Here is a 12,566-nt window from a genome sequence, read left to right on the forward strand (position 1 = left end):
CTCAGTATTCCTGCAGTGAGACAAAACTTGTTTTCCTACTAATTTTTGAATTTTCTGTGTGCTTGTTCAGAGAAACAACACTGTAATCCAAACATCTGCACGCATCAATATTGATTTAAAGCATTACGCTGCTACGCCTTCTAACAAAACAGCAGCACATCATCACCAACCACACACACATTTATACAGCGTCTCTCACCAGGAAGACGACAGGAGGGCAGCCGATGAGCGCGATGGCGGTGGACAGTTTGCGTTTGTTTCCGCCGCTGTAAGTCCCTGCAGACTTGTTGGAGTATTTCACCAGCCCCAGCTTCTGCACCCCCCACTCTGCCACCTTAAGAGAGTACATACAGCAAAACAAGTTCAAATAAACCACCATATCACATTTGACATGATACATGATACACTGAATCTCCGCTGTAACAATGAGAGGCTTTTCTTTATCCTTTGGGCATCAGTCAGGAGAGTTAGTATCTGACAGTTAGCTTAAATGTGCTAAATCTGTAATCTCTTTGTAATATTGTTTGTGTTGTTCAAAGAGGACATTTTGCATTTCAGCTGTCCATGTTAGGGAGTTACAATAAAATGAACCCTGAGGCATGTGCAATATGCAAATAACAATACACAAAGACTCCATTTGCATCCAGAATTGTTGCCCAAAAAAGGCACATCACAGGGGCCACGGCCACATGAGGAAGTGGGTCCCTGTGCTGTGCAGATATCAAAGCTCTGGCTCCGTTCTTCTTCTCCCTGGCCCCCCCAGCCTCTTCCTCGTTTCATCTCCTCTCTGCAGAGCGCGTGCACAGGGCCTCAGCAGCAGCAGCACGGTGAATAATGCAGAGTGACCCCCAGCTGCTGCTCTGCACCAGCGGACAGCTTCATTATGTAAGGCTGCTCGCTCTGAGGTCATCCATCACCTCCACATCGCCCTGCATCATTCTCCATCAAGTATTTTCATCGTAAAAATATGACTGATAAGCGTCCTCAATGCTAAGTGTCTCACAGCTTTGTTTCGAAAAAATATGTTGACGGTAAATTAACATATTGAAGTTTTAGACCATTTTTGTGTCTGTATTTTAATATTGCACTTACAAGAGCTTTGTGTTGGATATAAAATGAGTAAAAACCTTTGTTATTTACCTTTGCGACCTCTTTCTCTGGGACTCCTCGTAACCTGGCGTAAAACTCCAGGTGCTCGCGTCCCGTCAGCAGCTCGTCGAGGGCGTCAAACTGAGGACAGTATCCCAGGTTCTGATGCACGTCCCTCATCTCTGTCCGGATGCTGAAGATTACAGACTACATGTTTATCTAAACACCAACATGCATCGTCATAGAAGGTAAAAGTGCATTAAAGTCATCCATTTCAAGAAAATCCTAGTGGGTTTTAGCCCAGAATCAGCTTATTACAGTTAGCATCTGGACTCTGAACAGACACTATTGAGAAATAAAGCATAATAGCGATTTGGACGAGGTGTTCATGATGAAGGACATCTCCACGCTCGTACTGCTCCTCCTCAGTAACATACACATTGTGTCTGATGAGAGGAGCTTCCTCAAACATCTTGTCCTCTTTTTAACCTTGCCTTACACGTCTTCTTACAGACCTACACTTTTTCACATCCTACAATATAAATACACTTCCTCCTCTGTAGGCAAATGTTACAGCTGATTCACTTTGTACTTTTTAAACCTAGACACATTTATCTACCCAAAATGGTATTTTCCAGGAGAGACATTGAGCCTGAGAGAGCTGAATATGATTTGAACTAGGCGGCGGAGAAGTGCCATCTCTACTTGTTTATGACATCTTACTCTGCTATTATTATTCAGATTTTTTAAAGTATTGTTTTGCCTAACATCGATAGCATGTAAAATGTGCTCAAACATCCCACCAGTGGCACAACCAGAGAAAGAGACTTTTCCTCAGCTGAAATGCATTCCATCAAGAATCAATAATCACAGATAATTAGGGTCAGTTCTGGTATCGAGCTTGTCTTCATATTTAGCGCACAGACATGACACTTGCATCTTGTCTTCTAACGCTGGAAGAGAATTGTGCATTCTCCACAGATTGAGCTATTCCTTAACGAAAATAAACAAAAAATATTTGTAAATGTGTGGGAGGTTCATACATATTGAAATGGTTTTAAAATCCATTTCTTCTACAACGAGCCGCTGCCGCTGATAGCACGCTAGCTCCTGTTTATAAAGCGTTAGATAAGAGCTGCAGCTGTACCTCCTCTTCTTCTTCTCTGCTGCCCGTAACTTCTGTTCCAACACATAACGTGCCGCAAACAGAACACTTTTCAGGTGTTGTTTCCCCCGAAAGCTTCTGGGATTCCTCTCTGATACTCACACTTATAAACATTAGCAGTTCTGTGTTAGACCTCATTCAATTACCACATGTAGAAATGAACAAATGAAGCGTTGGTGAACAAAATCCACCGCCGCAGAGTGTGGAGGAGGTTTGTTCCTAAAAATAAAAGGGAGAGAAAGCCTTTTGCTTTTGCTCAGAAAGCTCAGGTGTTTTTTTTTGGCATCTACAGACACCTCCTATGACTGATTCTGAGGCAGAGACAAAAACAGCACAGTGCAAGGCGAGGATGTGAAAAGGAATTAAATATGTGAGACGCAGAGAAAATCGCAGCGAGGAGACAACATGAGAGGAGCACGGTTGAGAAGTGGGCAGAAAAAAACTCAACCTGAGCGAGAAATAGAAAGCTGAGTGTGAGCTAAAAACAGCTGAGCTCCTTCCTCAGGTTGGGTGGCTAATTATGACGAGTTTCTCCGCACTGTGGGACTTATCCTCACCTGTACCCGTTTAAGAAGGCCTCCCCTCTGGAGACGGGGATGTCTCCTGTCAGCATCTTGAAGGTGGTGGTTTTCCCGGCCCCGTTGATTCCCAGCAAGCCGAAACACTGCCGGAGAAACGGGAAGGTTAAAAATTCAGCAGGCGCTAATGCTGCGTGACATCTCAAATATTCAGTTTTCCTTCCTTTCATAACCCCATTAATGAAGTTTATGCAGTGTACATGTTTGTTCCCAGCATGCAGTATAATTGAAACTACGGTTTATATGCATGACTGGGTCTGTGTTTAGCAAAATAACAAATACAACAACACACACTGAATCAACACAGCAGCCACACTGGGACAAACAGAGTAAAAAAGCCCACAGCGCTTCTTCTCTACAATCTCCACTGATGATGGTTTTGCGTCCCTGTGCAGCAGGAAGTCCTCTCTGCATCATGTGACCCTCATCATGAATACTTGATTCCTGTCACTCTGATCCCTGATTATTTGTGACCTGTGCTTGTGCATGCATGGCGAAGGACTGATCTTGATGTAAATAATGCATGCAGCCGATGCAGTGTGTGATCAGTGAATCTCAATCTTCCTCTGGCATTTACGTTTGGTTTACACTGACACTGAGCAAACAGAGGCCGCCAGGACGGATCCCAGAGCAGAGACCTCGAGCACGACCGCTGTCAGCATCTTACACCGTGTTTACATCAAGATCCAGACCCACTGTGTAGGGTAAAATATCTTATAATGAGAGAGGAGGCTTCACAACGACAGGAAGTCCAATTACACAAATGTCGTCAAACATGAGGCCCTGAGACGCAAGTGAGAAAATAATACTATTTTCAAATGTCTTACTTTTTAAAATTTCAACAGGCTAAGTCAAAAGTTTTGCAAGTGGAAACAATTATTTGTATTTAGAACATCGACAGGTTGGAAAGATTATTTCTCCTTTTTTCATCTAAAAGTGACTTAAAAAACAATAATTGTGAAACAAGAGGAGACATGTTTAAAACATATATATAAATATATATCTGAGGATATAAAGTGTTCTCTCTCCGGTGTTTGTGACATTAAAAAAGTCTAGTGTGTTCTGTAGGTTTATAGAGCTTGAAGGAATTACAAATATTTTTTTAAGATGACGAGAAAGTGCTTTAATGCCTCTTGTGGCTGTCATGATTTTAACAACAAACACTAGCCATTTTCTCACCCACAAACCATTTTTATAACCCGCTTTCACCTGTATAAGTCATAAACACAGGAGGAAGATCTAGATTTAGATCAGACTACTGACTTCAGTACCTAAGTTAATTTTTAGTAAAAGTTAATTTGTATTTGTTCATGCTGTATTTGGTTGACGTATTTACTCAGTAGTAATTTGGCTGCTGACTGAGCTTCTCAGACTCTGGGGCTGCAGCATAGTGTCGGAAAAGGAGGCGATAAGGGGATCAGTGTTGCTGCTAACGCCTCCTCTCTGCTGGATCTGGGAGATATTCTGAATCCACTCAGGAAAAGGCAAAGGCCAACATTTAAATATTAGAGGAATAACTGCTAACTGTAATCAAAGCTCAGACTGAGACCCTCTGCACTCATCCGTCAATATTGTGCAAATGTTGTCATTAATATTCATTTAGTTTGTTTCATTTAGTCAATTAATATCTGAATTTTGTTTCATAGGCAAAAGAGAATGGAATGGTTTTGTTCCTAATGCTGTTGCTATCGAGTGTTGTAACATGGTCAAACCGTGTGTGAGCTTGAGAAGTTGTGTGTGTGTGTGTCCTCCTACAGCAATTGGCTCACCTCTGCAGCAGGTACTCCCACACAGAGCCGATCCACAGCGGGGGTGCTCCTCCGAGAATACACCTGCAGGGAGGAGGAGATGAAATGACTCAACCAGCCAGAGAGAGAACGGGAGGAGGAGGAGGAGGAAGAGCAGACAGAGAGGAAAGCATGAGGAAATATGAGGAGGAAGAAGGAGCAGGTGGGTAGAGAAGCAGGGAGGCAGAGAAAGTGAAGGCGGAGAAATGAGCCAGATGGGAGAAAAACAATTATCCTGCACATGAAGTGACATTAGCATGAGGAGAGCTGTCCGCACCACAATAACTTCAATAACAAGCACACATTCTACTTTTATTTAGTGTCATGGGTGTAAATAGACAGGGAGGACTTAATCTAGAACGCATGATGCCCCTACGGTGGCCAACAGGAGCAAACGTGCTACATCATCCCAAAACACTCAGTGCTGTCCTTGGGTCGGACATTAAAATCAAAACCAAGGACAGCACTGAGCTCCTTTGAGTTTCGGAAAGTTGTCTGAGGTTATTTTTTGTTTGTATTAAGTGTCAGATGAGTACTGTGCGTCACTGAATGTTCGTTAAACCCAAAAAAGTGACAGCACATGTTTCTCAGTGGAAAAAGACGCATTGCTTCCAGGGAAATGTGAATCTTAGAGTGCTGCTGCAGCCTGACAAACAATGACACAGCATTTATTTCCACAGTAGGCACATCAAAGCAGAGATCCATGTCTCTCTCAGAGCCATCTGGCATCAACCTGGATCACACAAACTGCTCTTAGTGACAGTGTGCAGCGCTAACGCCACATCAGAGCGGCACAGAGACGTGCGGAGGAGGCAATTAAAGGGTAACTCCCCTCCGTCTGCAGCGCACAGCAGCTGTCACATCAGCAAAGCATCACAGCAGACAGCTGAGAGATATATACACTCCGATTCAAACGCTTAGGTAGCAAACAATGACTCGTCTTTTTCCCTCAAGGCTTCTCCTAGGAACAGACCTTTCTTTGCACTCATGACTCAGCAGTAAGAGGTGAAGAAACTCTGCGACATGTTCCAACATTTCACGGCAAAAAATATTATTTAAATGCATTTTTTTTTTTAAACCATACACTGTGCTGCAGCTGTTATTATTTTATTTGGGAATGTATACCTGTTTTATTCTATTTCTATTTATTTGTAATATGCATTCTGTTTGCTTTTGACATCTGCTTTAAACGTCTGCACTTCTATTTTTATTATATTATAACTTGTTTTAATTTTGTATCTCTTTCCTTTTTTTGTCTTCTTTTCCAATGTAATACATTAAAGATATCACCTTGTGTTTTCAGAAACTGACAGACCTTTTTTTCCACAATCTGAATTTGTAAATAATCTATTTTATTTGATTGACTTTGAGATGCGGTGCAACTCTTCCCTCATTAGTCGGAAGTCTAACAGCTGTCGGAGCTTCTGTAAAACTTCTTGTGTGTGTGAGTGAGTGACAGGAAGGTTAAAGACGGACACACTCCCATCACCGCCTCCATCGATTACACAGTGCTCGCTAATGCTGCGGCTAAGAGGTGAGCGGCTGCAGGAAGAGGAAGAGGAGGAACGGTGACGATGACACATGATTGATGGCCTGTCGATCGCTCCAGAGCCATGCTCAGATTTATGACAGCAGCGCGCTCATTGATCAATCTGTTATCTCCACCCAAATGAATGGGGCACAGCTGTGGTGTGAGGGATCCTGATGTTGTGTGTGTGTGTGTGTGTGTGTGTGTGTGTGTTGCATCTCAGGAAAAAAAACAGCAAGGTGTGTTTGAAGCTCCATCAAAGCTAATCCAATATCTCTACAGCTGTGGTATTTACAGTGGAGGTTAAGGGAAGTTTACAGCACTTTCTGAACAAAATCTCTAGATTATTTGAGGCGCCACCTTTCCAGTGTGTTCTGTAATTACTTGAGGATGTGTAGAGTGTGTGAGGAGAAGAAAAAGATGATAAGATCATCCAGCTGCTGCCTACGGGGAGTAACATCTGCCCACAGAGGAAGAACTATAGTAATGTCTGCAGCTCCTCTTCACCTGCTACAAAAGGAGACCTATAAATGTATCTCCCAGAATGCACTCTGTCTGTTCTCACGCTCACTGCTGATGGTTGTGAAGGTTCACAGCTGCACAGCATGTCTGAACTGAATAATGCATGTGCAACAGGGCAACTCCTGCTGCCCACACACATAAAGGCTATACATATATATATATATAAAAGGTTACTACAGAATAAATAAGGCCTGAGCAGAGGAAAAATAGGAGGTTTTTGAGCAGGACGTTAAGGATATGCACACAGAGGCCCGAGGTCACTGTCCAGAATACAAATTAAGCAATGTATCCACCCCGGATCACAAAGAGAGGACTGAATAACAAAGTGTGACTCAGCAGTTTACCTTGGTGAGGTCACAGATCCTCAGCAGGTCGCTCTGCGCTCCGCCGCCGTGCACGCGCTCTCGTTCCCGTGCCACGTCGACGTCCTCCTCCTCCTTCGCTGGTAAAGAGTTCACCGAAATCAGCCTGACAGAGGGGAAGAAGGAGTCAGAGTGGTTCACTACAGACCATTCATTAAAATTAACAAAGACTCACTGCACAAATTACCCCGGGTCAAAGATTAAACTCAGAGAAACTCTCAACTGTTTTCAGAAATAAGACCAGCCAGTTTCCATAGCAACCTCGCTTTTAGAGCCAGTAAACATACAAAATAAATAATAAATACAGGAGGAGTATTTGCCAAACATATATTTTATACCAAATAAATAAATAGTGCATGACTAATGTGGAAAATAGAGGGGTGAGGTTCATCTGACAGAAACAAATACTGGTGCGAATAACGAATAATTAGCAGAGAATTTTCTTTTTTACATTCGTATAAAATGTGAGAAAATATTGACAAAAGTCCATCCCAGTATTTCAAAATCCAAGGTGTTCTGAAACCAGAGCCCAGTCTGCTTTAATTGGTGGCCCATTACTCATTTGATGGACCAGATTTCAAACAATTTGAAACCTTTTTTAGTGTTGAGTTTCTCGACTGAAGACTTTGGACCTATTTGTTTACCGGGGCTTGCAGAAGAACTTGTATTGGATGAGGATGGTGACTGTGAACATGACGGCACCCTGGATGGACATTGCGCACAGATTCTTCCCCACCATGTCCCAGCTGAGCGGGTCCTGGAAACGGTCCTCCCCTGAAAAAAACATAAGAGTGTAAATAATGAAAAGCATTAGGGCTGCGTGTCATTTCCACTTCATACCCAGCCCTTATCTGCACACTCAGAGTGTTTCAGCAGAGACATTGTCACTTCCAGATGTGTGTTCCCTTTCATAAGCAGCCAGAGATGTCTGAGAGAAAAGTTGTGAATGTGTCAGCTCTTTGAAGTGTTCCCGAGACATTTTCACCAGTGAAAGCCAGAAGTTTAAAATGCCACTTAGCCTTAAAAATAAAATATAAAGAAGAGCTGTCACCTATGTGATGTGAGGAGCTCACTGATATCCTGTAATTTTCACGTCTCAACTCTAATCATTGTCCTCCCACTCAGACTCTACACCCTGGAGCCCGTGGGGCAGAGTAAGTTGACGGGAAAAGCGTTTTCGCTCTCACTCTCTAGTAAATAGCCCTCTCCACACCCGGCCTTTCAGACGTGATTGCTTTTCTCTTCCTGCTCTCCAACACCGCTGCAAATCATTCCTCAAGCCACTATTTCCTGCTCCTCTCCACACATAAGCCTCCTCTCCCTCCTCATCGGCCACTTTGCCTCTCTATGGCCCTCTCCTCATCCCCGCTCCTCACACAAGGAGCCCAACAGGAGGAGTCAATGCTCAAATCTGTCTCATGCTGTTGTTTGGCAACTTAAATAAGAATCATAGTGTAACTTTAATGGAAAAGGAGGTGGTAAATAAATGTTTTAATATACTGGAAGAGGAATAAAGAACACGTTATAAGAAACTGCTTTTTATATTGAGGGCAAACTAAGGGCATTATTTAGACACCATGTTAGGACTTAGGAGCAAGGGGAGGAAAGTAACAGATTACATAAAGATAGAAACTTTATAACACAAATGATTGGTCTCTTTAATTCTGTAATTATTTTAGTTTGTGGCCGATTGGTCTGCTGTGTTAATGTCATAATTGTGTTTGTTCCCCTGCATACACACAATCACACAGTGTGCTTTTCTGAACATTTTCTGAGTATTACACTGATACATAATGACTACAGTAAGAACAAAGAAAATCCTGTGACTCTTAGCGAGGTAAACACTGACACAAAGAAGAACAAGCAAAATTGGCACTGTATTTTTTACACGCAGAGTCTCTGGTCCGTTTAGTCAAGACCCAATCAAATTGCATATATCTTCATTAAGGACCAGTTGGCTACGGTTTGGTTCATGCATGTATAATTATTGGTCTTAGATGGTTTCTCTCACCGAAGCTGCTGAAGAGCGTTGCCATGGCTTGGTTCTTGGCCATATCGATGAGCCCCCTCCCCAGACAGAAGTGAGGGAAGATGAGCAGCACCTGCTTCACGATGTCGTTGATGCGGGACACATTCTGATAGGGATAAAACACGCAACAAGACACAGATTAGATGCAGGTTTGAGCTCTGAATATTCACAGGGGCATGGGACCAGACGCGCAGCTTGTGAACAGGCGAGGCAGGCAACTGCTTGGGGCCCCGAGCCGCTAGGGGGCCCCCAAGAGCTGGCATGTTAAGCCAACTACTTAGGATAACACTTACTTATAGTACGCACACCAACCGGCACATACGCATTTAACACTGATGTTACAGGCGCTTAACTTGTATAGTAACAAACTACGTTAATTACTATTTGGCCGCAAACTTAAACGTGCTACTCTCCAACTGCACATGCACAGCGTTGCTAGGCAACGTCACGTAAATAAAGGGAGTCTTTTCGTACACATATTCCGAATGGATGGAATGTTGATTGACATTGGCTTTGCCGAGTCAGAAACCCAACTTCCCGCCCGGTTTCGAAAATGAAAGTAAGTGAATGGGTGACGTCTCTAGGTCAGTTATCCCACTTCACGTTAACCCGTGTGATGCCATCGTTCATTAAATTGGAAACTAAGCTGGAGGAAAATGAAGAGGAGCTATCCATCTGGTTGTGAGAAGAAGAAGAAAAAGAAAAAAGAAAGAAAGACAGTGGTAAGTGGAGCAGATAATGATCTAAGCATAACATCAACAGTAAATGACTCCTGTTATTGAACTACTGACTAGTGTTATTTATTGTTGAACTAACAGGGAGACAGACTAGCAGCTAGTGTTAAGCTAGCTACTATGAATGCTATGATAGCAATGAATAATGAAAGCTATGCCCAAGGAGAACAATTACAAATCTCTTTCATATCTCTTCTCAGGATCTTTACTTAAATTTATGACCACAACAAAAAGCAAGATTCTCCAGAGTCCCACTGTTTCTCTTGAAACACTTAAAAGAGAAACAAGCACAGTGAGAGTGTATCTGGAGAATTTCAGGGGAAATGGACTTGCTGCCTCTCAGACTGATGCTAGAGAGATAGCAGAAAACCTAGAGATTGATATGAAGTTTCCTGAAAAAAGAAAGCGGAAAACAACCAGGCAGTTCCTGTATGAGGGCAGAGAAGAAACGCAGTCCACTCCAGATGAGCACTTTAACAGAGTTTTTTCTGCCCCTAGTGGACACAGCCCTCACTCGTTTGGATGAAAGATTTTCAAAAATGGAGGATGTTGATGCCCTTTATGGTTTTATCTTCTCCAAAGAAAATATGTCAAAAAATATTCAGGGTGGCAAACTTGAAGACAGCTGCAAGAAACTGGAAAACACACTACATGACATTGATTCTGAGGATTTGGTTCTGGAGATCAGGGCTGCTGTCTATGCCTTTCCTGATCATGTATCTGCCTCCCCAAGAGAGATGCTTGATTACATTTACAAGAAACAGCTTCTGGATCTTTATGGAAATCTCAGCATTGCCTTCCGTCTGCTATTAACTCTTCCAGTCACTGTTGCCTCTGGAGAGAGAAGTTTCTCAGCTTTAAAACGAATCAAAACCTATCTCAGGTCAACCATGTCACAAGACAGACTTTCAGGACTGGCTCTTATTTCAATAGAGCACAGTGTGCGAAGGTCTGTGGATCTGGAGGACATAATGTCAGCATTTGCACAAGCCAAGGCCCGTAAGCAGCATTTGTAAAAGACACCGATCGGAAGGGCCCCCTGGGAATTTTTGCTTGGGGCCCCAACAGACTCTAGAATCGCCACTGCTTGGGACTATCAAGAACACAGTGTTGAGCCAGCGGTGTGGAAGCGTGGTGCAGCGTGGGTAATTAAACACCCTGTACTTCGTCTGCATGCTGCGCTGCGGACGCACAGCTCCGGAGTCCATCCACCTTGCTGCGCTGGAGTTAGCGTGATCAGTGAGGGGGCACACAGGGAGGAGGGAGAGCAGATGTTTGCAAGGAAATGAAGGAGACACCTACAGACAGTGTGTGTGTGTGTCGGGAACGAAGACACCAATACACACAAAGACAAAGCCGGAGCATGTTGTTGCACCAGTGAAATGTTATCTCAGCAGGGCGTTACCCGAATACAACTCCCCAAATTCAGATCTTTCCTCCCCACTGAGAACACGATGCAATGGCAGCCCAGTGAAGCACAAAATATTTAATGAATCAAATGTTCTGGGCTATAAATCTGCTCCGAAAAGGAAGAACAGAATATCAGGGAGGAAGGGGGAATGCAGAATACAAAATATAACTTGGTTTGGCGCGCCATGACACCGAAAAGCAGCTTCATGCATTATGCAAACTGCTTCATTGCAGCATCGTCTTCAAAGCCGCTGCAAACATGGAGGAAGAGTAAATTCATCATTTCTGTTTTTGGAAGAGCACAGAGGAGGCGGGAGCATTCTTTTTTCTTTTCTAAGCTGTGTTCAAGTTACTGCTGTAGTTGTGGCAGGATTTATCAAGGATGTGTGTATCTGTGATTTCTGCAGCTTTCAGTGGAGCATGAAGCATTAAAAAACAGTTGTTATGACACATTTAAAGATATTTTTTATTCGATATCCGTCTGCCTGTCAAGTGATCGGTCTAACATTTTGAAAGAAGTGCTAATTTAAGTGTCGGATGAGAAAATTGATATCAGTAAAACCATGAAGTCAGAGCCAAAAGCCGCTTAGCTTAGCATAGCAGAAAAACGCATGCATGAAACGTATAGAAAATCCACCATCCTGCACAGTTCCCCGCCTAACAAGTTATATATACCTTGTGTTCATTACTTTCTGATAGTTGCCTGGAAAAAGGTAAACAATTGAAAGTATAAATTGTTGTATTTACACAAAACATTTGGCAGAACAAATTAAGAAAACAGTATTTAAGAGTAATGTGTTCCTTCTAATAATAGCTTTTGCTAAGAGGAACACGAGGTGCGTTTAGGAACATTGATTTCAGATAATTGATTTATTGGCAAACAAAAATGATAAATCATTTACTGAAAAAAGAACAGAAAAATTACAATAACATGCACTTGTATTATATGAAACAATCAAAACCAATCTTTATTCACTTTATATTTTGATCTGCCTACATTCACTTTGCTTAACTTTATGCACTTTCACAAAATAAGCCAATGTATTTACAAATACACGTTTATATACATGTATATCTGTAATGTAATTATCATTACGTGCAGTATCTGATGACAATATACATTATATATTATTTTAGCCTTAACAATACGCCTTTAGTCACAGTTAATTTGAAGACCAGAGTGTATTTATATAGTAGCCATGTTTGCCTTATTCCCAGTTTTGATCTTTTCTATTATTGGCTTTTAGTTTTGTTCAAATAGAGTAATTAGTTATCAATGAACTGTGAAGCCTAACTGAAAGCTGTCTTGATTTTGTACAATGCTCGCACGCTTGATATAAAAGAATAAATAAAATACTTTTC

At 42.3% G+C, this 12,566-nt stretch overlaps 1 protein-coding gene across 2 annotated transcripts in view; it reads right to left on the minus strand.

The window, feature by feature from the left end:
* Positions 1–12,566, minus strand: part of LOC134875880 (phospholipid-transporting ATPase ABCA1-like) — a 119,102-nt gene that overhangs the window by 15,943 nt on the left and 90,593 nt on the right. For both annotated transcript variants that reach the window (XM_063900592.1, XM_063900591.1), the window contains 7 exons: positions 9,043–9,166; positions 7,676–7,805; positions 7,014–7,137; positions 4,602–4,664; positions 2,812–2,918; positions 1,141–1,282; positions 200–334 (listed from right to left, as the gene is read on the minus strand). In XM_063900592.1, the coding sequence (XP_063756662.1) occupies positions 200–334; positions 1,141–1,282; positions 2,812–2,918; positions 4,602–4,664; positions 7,014–7,137; positions 7,676–7,805; positions 9,043–9,166 (825 nt within the window). The remainder of the gene's footprint in view (positions 1–199; positions 335–1,140; positions 1,283–2,811; positions 2,919–4,601; positions 4,665–7,013; positions 7,138–7,675; positions 7,806–9,042; positions 9,167–12,566) is intronic.

The sequence above is a fragment of the Eleginops maclovinus genome, chromosome 14 (genome assembly GCF_036324505.1).
Source record: "Eleginops maclovinus isolate JMC-PN-2008 ecotype Puerto Natales chromosome 14, JC_Emac_rtc_rv5, whole genome shotgun sequence".
Classification (NCBI taxonomy): domain Eukaryota; kingdom Metazoa; phylum Chordata; class Actinopteri; order Perciformes; family Eleginopidae; genus Eleginops; species Eleginops maclovinus.